This window comes from Quercus robur, chromosome 5 (assembly GCF_932294415.1).
Source record: "Quercus robur chromosome 5, dhQueRobu3.1, whole genome shotgun sequence".
NCBI classification, from domain to species: Eukaryota; Viridiplantae; Streptophyta; class Magnoliopsida; order Fagales; family Fagaceae; genus Quercus; species Quercus robur.
Window position 1 is genome coordinate 88,580,592 of NC_065538.1, and position 13,067 is coordinate 88,593,658.

The 13,067-nt window shown below is 38.0% G+C and overlaps 1 protein-coding gene across 1 annotated transcript; it reads left to right on the forward strand.

Annotated features, from left to right (window-relative positions):
• The first annotated feature begins 869 nt into the window (after positions 1-869).
• On the forward strand, positions 870-6,907 carry LOC126727661 (uncharacterized). The gene is made up of 2 exons (XM_050433585.1): positions 870-4,088; positions 4,437-6,907. Exons 1-2 carry the CDS (start codon positions 2,720-2,722, stop codon positions 6,830-6,832), a joined length of 3,765 nt encoding a protein of 1,254 aa, XP_050289542.1. The 5' UTR covers positions 870-2,719; the 3' UTR covers positions 6,833-6,907.
• The last annotated feature ends 6,160 nt before the right edge of the window (positions 6,908-13,067 follow it).

Below are 13,067 nucleotides of genomic sequence, written 5' to 3' on the forward strand. Positions count from 1 at the left end.
GAATCATTGGAATCTCCCTAACCAACAGTGAGTTGGTCCAAAATGAAATAATGTTTCTCTTTCTTAATAGAGTACCCATATGTTTGTAACAATTTTCCTTTTGAAATTTTATTTACTTACAAATTACAATAAGTTAATGGATTATATGAATATGTATGAGCTGGCATATGTAATTTTAAATTAATTTGAAGAAAAAACTATCACAGCTCAAATTAATATTTTATCTTCTTGTAAATTTTGTTTTGGATATGCTAATTTTATGACATTTATATTATTTGGATATTGCTAATTTAGGTCAACCTAAGAAAAAAAAATCAAGAAATGAGAAATCAACCAATATAGGATTATGAGGATTCTATGGTTCATTTTTCGTTGTTTAGCATTTTGATGGTGCTAGGAATAGGATACATGTATACTTAGAAGAAGAAAAAAAAAATACAATATCCCATTTGATGTATATTATGATTACAAAATTTATCAACTCTAATAGAAACATATACTTTGACATGACTACTTCAAAGTTCAAATAAGAGCCCTCGACAATTAATATATCCATGAAGGCAGTTCATAAGTTTAAGCCTTGTAATTAATTTAAATTTAGATTTATGCTTCCTTCCTATATGAATTTAGATCATTCCCAGTTTCTTCCTAACTTATTGCCTTTGCACCCATTTGAAATGGTAAATTTATTTGGAGATTGCTTTGAAATAGCAAGGCAAACAGTCCCTAAAGGATGTAGATAATGCCCACCCAGTTGGGAATATATATATATGTAGGTAAGATTTTCATTCATTAAGTTGATACCAACATGTCAAATTAGCAAACCCCAGGTCTGAGATTAAGCAAAGCTGAAAAGTCGCCTTTCTCTCCCCTGTAGGAGCGTTTCTCTCTCTTCTGAGTGCTCTCTCTCTTTTTTTTGAGTCTTTCCTCCCATGAGTTTGCCTCTGGGTGTTTCTTCCTAGAGTTTGACTCTCTTTCTCTCTCGCCTGAACTTCTTTTCTCAACCGAGATCGACGGGTTTTCTCTCCTGCTCTTCATCGCCTAAGCTTCTTCCTGGTTTCGGTTGGGTTTTCTTTCTCATCAGCTGGGCTTCGCCGACTGGGTTTCTCTGCTCTTCATCTGGGTTTTGTTTTCTACCGATTGGGTTTCTCTGTTCATCATTTGGGTTTTGTTTCCTACCGATTGGGTTTTCTCTGCTTCTATCAGTTGGTTCCATTTGGCTGGTTGGGGTTACGTTGGTGAGTTCGGTGTCCTTCTCTTCCATCACTGTCATGGACCAAACGGTGGTGGAAGGGTTGCTTAATCTGCGACTCACTAAGGAAGAAGAAGAGGAAATTTCAATAAAGACAAGGTGTAAGTCCGATCTGCTTGAAGAATGCTCTCTTAGTCTCTTTGGTCGCCTCTTGACGGATAGACACCAAAATCAGAGGGCATTGAAGAACACAATGAGGGCGGCATGGAAGATGGGTTCGGACCTTCAAATTGTGGATGTGGGAAATAATATTCTGCAGTTCAAATTTGGGTCTGAGTATCAATTGAAATGGGTAGAACAAAATGGGCCTTGGAATTTTGATAATAACCTGTTGTTGTTGAGTAGATGGAGAAGAGGGCTTTCTGCTGCAAATATAAAGTTCACCCATTCTCCCTTCTGGGTCCAAATATGGGGTCTCCCTTTTGAGCTCATGTCAGAAGAGGTGGGTAGAGAGCTTGGTAACAGCATTGGGAGATTCATTGAAATGGATAGGCGAGCAAGGCAGACTGATCAGGCCAAATTTATGAGAATCAGGGTTGATCTTCAGCTGGACAAACCCTTGAGGAGAGGGGGCAAAGTGGCTAGTGTTGAAGGGGAAAAATGTTGGGTAAGCTTCAGGTATGAAAGACTCCCAGTTTTCTGTTTTCAGTGTGGTAAACTGGGACATGATGAGAAGCACTGTTTGGACCTCCCAGACCAACAAAACCCCAGACAATATGGTGATTGGCTCCGGGCCCAAGGTAATACAAGACTGGGATGGGAGAAATCCAAATCAACCAGCAGTGGAGAACGTGATGGAGGTAGTGAGGATAGGATTGATGGAAATACAGATGCCACAAGAAATTTCTCTGCTGGTTCAACTTTCATTGGAGGTGAAGGTCACTCCGGTAGTGCAGACAAAAGGAAAAATTCAAATTCAAAAGAAGGGAGCACAGAGTTGCATGACGTCAGAGGGAGTGATGGGTTTCAGAGTGAAGCAGGTGAACCTACTATTCTAGTGGGCCAGAGTGCTACAGGGATGTCAGGGCCACATGTGATGGGTACTTTCCCCACTTTCGGCGCTCCACGTGAATTTGGGGAATTTAAGGGCTTAGAGGATGCAAATTCGCTCGTGGGCCAACAAGCCCAATTAGCAAAGGAACAAATGGAAGTGACTAGCCCAATTAAGTTCAAGGCTGGGCTTAATGAAGAAAAAGATAATATGCCTGAGCCTACGGGAAAGGAGACAGTAAGGAAAACAAAGGCAGAGGCAAACTGGAAAAGAATTGCTAGAGAGAAAGGAAAGAAAAAAAGCCCAGGCTCAGACGTCCAGCCTGTAAGCATTGGTTCAAAGAGAATGGGGAAATTAGTTTTTGAAGGAGAAGATATTGATGATACGCATAAGAGGCAGTGTATGGAAATAACTACAACTCAAAATCATTATGATGAGGGATCGGCGGTGGCTGCAAGGCAGCACCGCCGGGAGCCATGAATCCCCTAAGTTGGAACTGCCGGGGACTTGGGAACCCCCGGTCAGTTCGAGCGTTGCACGATTTGGTGCGACGATGGAATCCCAAAGTAGTATTTCTTATGGAGACAAAAGCTAAAGTTCGTCGAATGGAGAGAATAAAATGCAGAATTGGTCTTGCTAATGGCCTCATTGTTCCCTGCGTAGGCAGAAAAGGTGGTCTGGCTTTGCTTTGGGCTAGAGAGGTAGACTTGGAAATAAAGAGCTACTCTCAGTACCATGTAGATGCAGTAATTAATGACATGGAGCACAGTTTCAAATGGAGACTAACGGGCTTCTACGGCCACCCGGAAACGCACAGAAGGTATGAATCTTGGCATCTCCTTGCCTTTTTAAATAATCAATTGCATCTCCCATGGTTATGCTTAGGAGACTTTAATGAGATACTGTCTAATACAGAAAAATTAGGGGGTGCTATTCGATCTCAGCAACAAATGGATAGTTTTAGAAAAGTTGTAGATTACTGTGCTTTCCAAGAATTGAGTTACTGTGGTTCTGACTTTACATGGTGTAATATGCAAGGGGGGGAAGACAGAATATACCTAAGATTAGATAGGGCCTTTGCCAACCTGGAATGGGTAGAAAAATTTAGGGAAATGAAAGTTCAGCATTTACCTGATTCTACTTCTGATCATAGTGCCTTGCTGGTTTCGGCCCCTGTTTTTCACCGTCTAGCCCGGGCAAAACGGTTCCATTTTGAAGCCATGTGGACAAAGAATGCAGACTGTAAATCTATTATTGAAAACTCTTGGGGAATGAACCTGGACCTTAGTACTCCGGAAGGGGTAATGGCTAATCTTAGTAATTGTGCTGCGGAGCTGTCGAAGTGGAGCTCTAGTGTATTTGGGCAAATTCCAAAGAAGATTCAAGAAAAAAGAAATGAGCTGAATTCTTTGACGCTCCAAGACAGAAATGGGGCCTTTAGTTCTGAAATTAGCCGGATAAGGAGAGAAATTAATGATCTCTTAGATGATGAAGAGATTTATTGGGGTCAAAGGGCTAAAGCACTTTGGCTTAAGGAGGGTGATAAGAACACAAAGTTTTTTCATGCTCAAGCCTCTGAAAGGCGTAAACAAAACACCATAACGGGGATATGGGATAGTCACGGCAATTGGTGTATTGAACGAGACAGTATTGCCCAAGTTGCCATTGAATATTTTGAGGATATATATAAGACGGTTTCCCCAACCAAGATCCTGGAGGTTACTGCTGCCATTCCTACAAGAGTGACTGGGGAGATGAATGAAAGCCTAAACAAGAACTTCACTAGTGAGGAGGTTGCCACCGCCCTCAAACAGATGCATCCCACAAAAGCTCCCGGCCCGGACGGTATGTCTGCCATCTTTTTTCAGAAATACTGGAATATAGTGGGTGTTAGCATTACTAATATGGCTTTGAATGTTCTTAATGATAATATATCTTTGTCTAGCCTAAATAGAACCAATATTGCTCTCATTCCAAAGACTAATAATCCCAAAAAGATGGCTGATTTTCGGCCCATAAGCCTGTGTAATGTTGTTTACAAGCTCATATCAAAAACCATTGCAAATAGATTTAAGGCCATACTTCCTCATATTATTTCTGAAAACCAAAGTGCTTTCACCTCTGACAGGCTTATTACTGACAATGTACTTGTGGCGTTTGAGTTAATGCACTTTCTAAACCACAAAAATGCAGGCAAAGAGGGCTATATGGCTGCCAAACTCGATATGAGTAAGGCGTTTGATAGAGTTGAGTGGGGCTTTATTAAGGCGGTTATGGAGAAACTAGGTTTCAGCTCCAAGTGGGTGGATCTTGTTATGAGGTGTATCACCTCGGTATCATATTCTGTTTTAATAAACGGGGCTGCTTGTGGGAACATTACCCCTTCTCGTGGGCTCAGACAAGGGGATCCTCTCTCCCCAACTCTCTTCCTTATATGTACTGAAGGGCTTTCTGCTCTTATTCATGAGGCAGCCCGAAACCATAGTTGGACAGGCATTTCTATATGTAGGGGCTGTCCAAGAGTCACTCATTTGTTATTTGCGGATGATAGCATCCTCTTCTGCAAAGCTAGTGTTGTGGAATGTCAAGCTTTGAAGCAAATACTCCAGAACTATGAGGAAGCCTCGGGCCAGAAAATTAATACCGAGAAATCCTCCATTTTCTTTAGCCCCAATACATCTCAAGAAGTCAAGGATGAGATCTTTGCTACTCTTGGCCCTATGCAAGACTCAAGACATACGAGATACTTGGGCCTCCCATCCCTCATTGGTAGATCGAAGAGACAAATCTTCTCTATTCTCAAAGAGAGGATTGGCCAAAAGTTAGCCGGGTGGAAGGGTAGACTTCTCTCTATGGGGGGTAAAGAAATCCTTATAAAAGCAGTTGCCCAAGCCATTCCCACATACACTATGGGGTGCTTCCTTCTTCCCCAAAGCCTATGTGAAGAAATTGAGAGTATGATGAGAAGTTTCTGGTGGGGCCAAAAGCAGCAAGAAACAAAGATGTGCTGGGTGAGCTGGAAAACTATGTGCAAACAGAAAGCAAGTGGTGGAATGGGATTCAGGGATCTACAAGCTTTTAACAAAGCAATGCTTGCTAAGCAAATATGGCGAATTCTACAAAACCCAAGCTCTCTTGTGGCTAGGATTCTCAAGTCAAGATATTTCCCTGCTGGAGATATCCTAAATGCTAAGCTTGGCAACTCCCCATCATATTCCTGGAGAAGCATTCACAGCAGCCTTGACATTATTAGAGAGGGAACTCGTTGGAGAGTGGGTAACGGGAAACTCATTCATATATGGGATGACAAATGGATGCCAAACCCGTCCACTTACAAGGTCATTTCCCCTCCAAATGTCATCCCCGAATTCCCAATGGTCTCTTCTCTCATAAACCCAATGACAAAATGGTGGAATGTGGATTTGGTTAGAGCAACCTTTCTCCCGTTCGAAGCAGAAACAATCTTGAAGATTCCTCTAAGCCGCACCCTTCCAGAAGACAAAATTATCTGGATTGGAAATAGGCGTGGAGAATTCTCAGTCAAAAGTGCCTATCATGTAGCCCACGGCCTGAGGAGAGCAAATGATCATGGTGAAAGTTCTATCGGGGATCCTTGTAAGCCTTTGTGGAAGCGGCTTTGGCACCTTCACTTGCCAACAAAAATAAAGGTGTTTGCTTGGAGAGCTTGTGTCAATGGTCTCCCTACGATGGAAGCCATCTCTAGAAGAGGGATTTCTCAAGATATGGTCTGCCCTGTTTGTGGAAATGATGCTGAATCTGTTGATCATGCTCTTCTTAGATGTGTTTTCTCTTCCTTGGTCTGGGACTTTTGGCTTGAAAATCCTCTGCACACTCAAGGATTTAAAAATTCCTTCCTTGACTCGGCTTTATCTATCCTCTCTCACTCAACTCTTCAAGATTTGGAGATCTTCTTTGCCACGGCTTGGGCCATTTGGTCTAACAGAAATAATATTCTGCATAGGGATGGTGGCCTTTCTCCTAGCCAAGTTTGGCATAAAGCAAGAAATGTAGTGGAAGAATTTACATGCTCTGCTAGTTGGGATTTTGACTTTGTAAGACCTGCCTCTTCTAGATGGAGCCCTCCTCCTCCTGGAGCTTTTAAAGTTAATGTTGATGGTGCTTCTTCAGAACAAGAAGGTTCTTCCAGTGTGGGTGTTGTTATTAGAGACTCAAATGGTCAAGTAGTGGCTGCTCTGTGCTTGCCGCTTCAGTCCTATTTTTCTGCAGAGCTTTCGGAAGTCTTTGCTTTGGAGCAAGGTGTCCTTCTTGCTCAAGAGCTTCAGCTGCCTCGGATTATTGTTGAATCTGATGCTCTGACAGTCATCCAAGCGGTTAATGATAAAGCTACAGGGAGCATTTTCGGCCACCTCATTCAGGGAATTCATCAAGTTTGTGAGTCTTTTGAATCTTGCCATTTCAAGTACTTGAGTAGAAGTTATAATTTAGTGGCCCATGAGCTCGCACAGCATGCTAGAAGAACTGGAAATTGTCAAATATGGAAGGGCGTTGCCCCTCCCTTTATTCTGTCTTTTCTGCAATCTGATATGCCATCTAATATGTGTAGCTAATGTCCTTTGTCCTGCTCTGCAGGCTCTTTGTATGTCTTCCTGGTTGGTTTAATGAATATATTTCCATTTCAAAAAAAAAAAAGAGATTAAGCAAAGCTTAATTGTTCATGCTTAGGGGCAATTTTGTACTTATGGAATATTAGATATTAATGGAGAATAAACTATTTTTAGATTATGAAAAACGTATCAATAAAGCAAAGGTCACCACAGATATCTCCACCGTCTGATCCTGTTTTTAGTCAAATGGTTGACTTACTTTGTTCTTGAGAGAGAATCAATGGCTGATGCTGCATTTAAGCAAAACAGTCCAAGTTCGTCATCGATATTCCATAATATTCCATACATGATACAACAACCTACAAACAAAACAAATCTCTAGGTCTAGGGTTGGTACTTTGGTTCCCCCTGTTTTTGATGTAGGAGGAATAACTTAACCAACACCGTTCACTACATCTTTTTATTTTTATTTTTTATATATATGATACTCCCTTCACCTTTATTTTTTAAACTACTCCTTTAACTTATTATCCTTCTTGTTTTCAAAACATTATCATTTTATTCTTTTAAATTAAAACCAATAAATTTTCAACTTCACCATTGGATGCGAGGAGGCAAAGAAAAGAGAAGAATCATGGGAACAAAGAGAGGTAAAAATATACTACTTAATTATTTGGTCATTTTCCCCTCTATTTTTCACCTATCTTTTCCTCTCATTTTCTCTTCATTCCAAACGTCTAGTTTTTGGTGTAGGGATTAAACTCCAGATTTTTTAACTTTATTATCAGACAAAGATACTAATTAGTTTTTGGTATAGGCAAATACTGAACCTTCTATCTGTTATTCAACCATCTAAAACTTTACCAGTTAAACTAACTGAAACCCACATATAATAAAGGGTTAATAAAAGATGAAAACAACGATTATGTTTTTATTTTTATTTTACTTTTACAATTTGTGTTTATTATATATAGTTATCTACCTTGAAGCTGTAACTTTTGATTATTTTATTGCCTTTCTTATATGAAGCTCAATTATTAGGCATGATCTTTTTAAAGTTAGAACTTGTCAAATAAGAAAAAAGAGAAAGTAGGGTTTTCATTATAAATGTCTAGCCAAGGTAAGAAACTTGAATTTTTTTTTAAAATAACAATAAATATTAAACTATTTAGTTAATTGTCATATTTCAAAACAATTTTGAAAAATAACATCTCGAGTATCTAAAACTCGAGTTCCATCTGGAACTCGAGTTTTTAAGTCTCGATTTGGAGAAAAAAAATTGCGCTGAAAATCGAGTTTTAGAGACTCGATTTTCATAAATTGCAAAAAACGCCGCTATAGGTCTATAAAACGTCACTATAGGGCTTAAAAACGCCACTATAGGACTCCTTAAACCTGTACTTATAAAAAAAAATTTTTGCAGGAAAACGTCGCTATAGGGTTTTAAAACGTCACTGTAAGTCTTAAAAACGCCACTATAGGTTAAATTTTTTTTGCATAAAACTCGAGTTTTAAAGACTCGAGATCTAAAGCGAGTCTTTAAGACTCGAGTTCTAATATGGATCTCGAGTTTCAAAAACTCGAGATGTTAGTTTTCTAAATTGTTTGAAAACGTGCCTAACTAACTAATTTGAATGGTTGAAGGAAGCTGATTTGCACAATACCTCAAGAAACTTTGGTACCAATAATTTCCATCAGAATTTTTTTTTTTTTTTTTTTTTTTTTTTGGATAGGAATTTTCATTAGAATTATTCAACTTATTTAGCAAATTAATCTTTTCAAATTATGTCAATTGTGCTAGTGATGACACTTCCTTTTCTATTAGTTATACTAAAGTTTTCAAATTCTAATATGACTCATTGGTTTGGTGATGAGTGTTAACACAATATAAGCGGACACCAGCATCAACTATAATTGAAACGTGTAACAGTCATAATAATGATTCCCAATTATATACTCCGTATATTGTACAACGTACGGACAATAATAGTAAAATGAGAGTGATGCCAAAATGCCATTTATTTTTAAACTGCACTCTCCACAAGTCCAAATTAAAGACAACTAATAACGATCGAACACTGAAGCAGGTCTATAATTAAAGGCCACCCTTAATTCCAATTTTCAACCATTAAATTAAATTAAAACTCATCATATTAAACTTGGTATGTTTTAGGTAAATCGTACGTACTGCCCCCAAAAAAAAAAAGGTAGAGCAGAACAGATGCCTCTTAACCATGAGCACAGATTAAAAAAAGAAGACCTTGGCACGCATATAAGTATATACATACCCTTGTCCTAGTAAGCTTTAGCTGGAGTATTGACAGATGTGAAATGATTCTTGGATGGGTCCAGTGGAAGGACAAAATGATGATGACCCAAATCTTTGTGTAGGGGAGGGCTCACTGCACTTGGGGTTGGTTTGCTAGGACATTGCATTAATTGCATGTGTGAATTGTGATGGGACTTGTCTGTCTTTTCCATAGGCAATGAGATACCTAGATGATGATCCTAAAGTAATTCCCCCCTATTCCCTTTGGCTAAAGCCTAGTACCAAAAACTTTCGGAAAGCTTGCTTAGATATCATAAGTATTGTAATATATGGGGTTTTTGGAAACGCAAACTTATTTTATTAAAATTAAAAATTTTTAGTTGAAAGTATATAAAAAAAAAAAAAAAAAAAAGTTAAAAATTAACTTTTAGAATTATTAGATCCATTTAATAGTGTAATAAGACTCATTTTAGGAGTAAAGATAAACTAAAAAAATAAAATAAGCTAACTCCTAGCGTGACCACAGGAAAAATTAAACTGTATTGAGATGAATGAATTCTAAACGAGATTTATGTAAGATTTTAGATATATAAGATATCTTCTAGTGTGAAAGGGTTTTGAAATATAACAAAATTAGAACATAGGTGTTACTTTACAAAGTAGAACATAGTTAAGTAGGTGAAAGTTCAAATCAATAAAGTGAATCTAGATCAGCGTAATTGGTTGACCAAATAAGACCATGATTACCACTATCTACTCTAAAATATGTCAGGTACCTTTGCATCGGTTACAGATGATTATATAGAGTATTCAGCAAAAAAAGATGATTATATAGAGAATATACAAATCGTGGAACAAACGTTCTCATACGCGACTCATACAATGTTAGTTTGGGAAGATTTTTTGAGTAATTAATATAACGTATAAAAATATATTTTAACCCAAAAGACCTAAGTCCTATAAGCATATGTTTAATTATATTATATTAACTATTCATACTTCTCATCATTATTCAATGTGGGTTTTCACTTACACGTGTAAATCTAACAATCTCCCCCTCACATGTGAGTTTCTGTCTCTCTGTAGGCCACCAACAAGTTCTATTCGCTCCCCCTTCCCTAATGGGCTTTTTCCTACCCTAGAGCATCATCCATAGGCCTCTACATGCCAACCCCGCACGTCTTTTATTCTCCAGGAGAACCTCGCACTTCACCATTGTTTAGCACCATTGGTAATAATATTCCTTTGTTGGACCTTTTTCCAAAATCGTTTGCATGGGCTTTATGGACTTGCTTAGTGCAATATACTATCCCCACTCCAACTACGAAAGGGACCTGTCTTACTTCATTTGCGAAAGGGTTTTAAGTACACACACTCCGTTCCCACTCCAACTGCAAAAGGAACTTCGTTAACCTTGCCTCCTTTGCCCCACATTACCATGAGCTCTGATACCATTTGTTGGGGAGATAAACATCTTGTAGAGCTTCCTTAAATAATTAATATAACATATAGAAACATACTTTAACCCAAAAGGCCAAAACTCTATGAGTATGTGCTCAGTTATGTTATATTAATCAATCATTCTTCTCATCATTATTCAACATAAGACTTCACTCATGTGTAAACCCAACATCATTGACACAACATAATTTGAAAGCCACTAATAGTTTGAAGTTTGAAGTTATAATAAATTGTTTATAGCCTTTTATTTCATTTCTCACTTGTTAGTGTTTTAAATGAAGGCATCCATAATTTGAATTCTTCCTCTTTCACTAAACATTGAATTATCAAATAATATTAAAAAAAAAGTCACAAGAAATTAGCCAAACAAGAATAAACTGATATTAAGGAATAAATTAATTGCATCCATATTAATGAGTAAGATGCAGATGAAGTCCAAAATCAAGCCAAAAATATTTTAGTAGTAGAAAATGTAAATATTATTTACAATATTGGCTCTAATACAACTATAAAAAGATTTTAAGTTTAGACCAGTGGTATCACATATTACACTTGGCATCATCACCATTATCACATATTACATTTGGCATCATCACCATTATCACATATTACACTTTATACTTTACCCTCTAAATAATGTCCCATTTTACACTTACCCCCCTAAACTATACCCTTTTTATACTTAGGGTGCATTTGTTTTGGCTTCAAACCACTTCTGGAAATACTTTTCTGTAAAAGTGGATGTTTGGTTGTTACTGAAAATTGGGTCAAACTGAAAATGTTTTTAGTGTTGACTATAAAATAAGGGCAACGAGGTGTAAAATATTTTCCATTGTTATTTTCACTTCAAACCATTTCCAAAGACACGCAAAGAGAGAAAGAGAGAGAGAAAGAAGGACTCACAAACGCGCAAATAGAGAGAGAGAGAGAGAGAGAGAGAGAGAGAGAGAGAGAGAGAGAGAGATAGATCGCGCCGTCGAACCCACGATCGCGCCGGTCAGATCGCCGTCCTCATACCCTTCACGTGACGGTGAGTGCTCTGTTCATCCCACTCTGGTGAAAAAAGACCTATCCCACTCCGCCGACCCATTCTTCATTGTCACTGACACAATGAACGACCCACCCCTGAGCCAATCGGACCGCTATGAGCAACCCACCCCTGAGCAACCCACCCCTAAGCTAACCCAGTGAACGACCCACTCTGCCGACCCATTCCTCATCGTCAGATAACACCGTTTGTTTCGATCTCTTTCTCTCTGTCACTTAAGTCCCTCTCTCACGATTGATCTTGGGATTTTGATTTTTTTGTTTTGATTTTTGTTTCTTTGATTGTTTATATATCTTGATTCTTTGTAATAATATTCGTTTGGATCTTAAGAAAATGTGAGAAACATGATAAAAATAGGTTTTTTAGAGCATTTTCAGGAACACAACCAATCACTAGAAAATATTTTCCAAAGCATTTTTTGAAATGCAACCAAACACTTGAAAATATTTTCCTTTCCCAAAAATATTTTATATTTAACCAAACGCAGCCTTAACCCCATAAACTATATCCCCTTCTACACTTACCCCCCTAGACTATGATAATACACACTTCTCTAAACAATTATCCATGGGATGGGGTGCAAAGTGTTACACAGGAAATAATTTAGGGAGGTAAGTGTACATTCTCATAGTTTAGAAGAGTAAGTGTAAAATGGGATATATTTTTAGGGGGGGAGGGGGGGTAAAGTGTAAAGTCTGAGTTTTGAACCTCGCTTACACAAAAAATTAATTGGTGTTTTGGCTTGATAATAAAAAAGTAATCATATCGAACGCCATAGACTGAAATTCTATTTTATGTATAAAAAGTCTCATTATTCAACAAAATGAGAGGGCAAACAAGTGGTACTCCCAACTAATACTATTAAAGAATTTTGGATCCTTTGAAATTAGCAGTCGATAAGAAATGTCTTCTTTTATTGGTCAGAGGACAACATGACTATTCTCTTGCTGTATTAAATAATTTCTCCTAAGGATGCACCATGAGTTAATCACCGCTCCCTCCCCCCTATCATTCTTTCCTACTACGAACATCGTAAGACTTAAAAGTGTTTTTTCAAATAATTTCTCCAAAGGGGAAAGGGTGCACCTTAAATCAATCACCATTCTCTTTTCTTATTATTCTTTCCTACTACCAAGACCCTAAGACTTATTAGAAGTTAAAACTTTATCCTGTTGTATTGAATAATTTCTTCCAAGGGTGCATCCTAAATCAATTAGCCCTCTCTCTTCCCCTATTATTTTTCCCTACTATCAAGACCCTAAGACTTAAAAAGTTAAAGTTCTTTTTTCTTTAATGGAGATTGATGCTTTTTTCCATTGTTTTTCTTTCCTTTCCCCCCCTTTCCCTTTCTTTGGTTTCTTTTTACTTCCAAAATTTCTTAAACGGACGTTAAACCCCCTTTAGCTAAATGTTGCTAGATTTGGTTTTGGGGTGTGTGGTGGCAAAGGAAATGACAAGGA

Coding starts and splice junctions, on each gene's coding strand:
- LOC126727661 (XM_050433585.1), top strand. CDS start 2,720: ATGAATCCCCTAAGTTGGAACTGCCGGGGACTTGGGAACCCCCGGTCA. Junction 4,089..4,436: donor AAAAGCTCCCGGCCCGGACG/GTATGTCTGCCA, acceptor ACAAAAATGCAG/GCAAAGAGGGCTATATGGCT.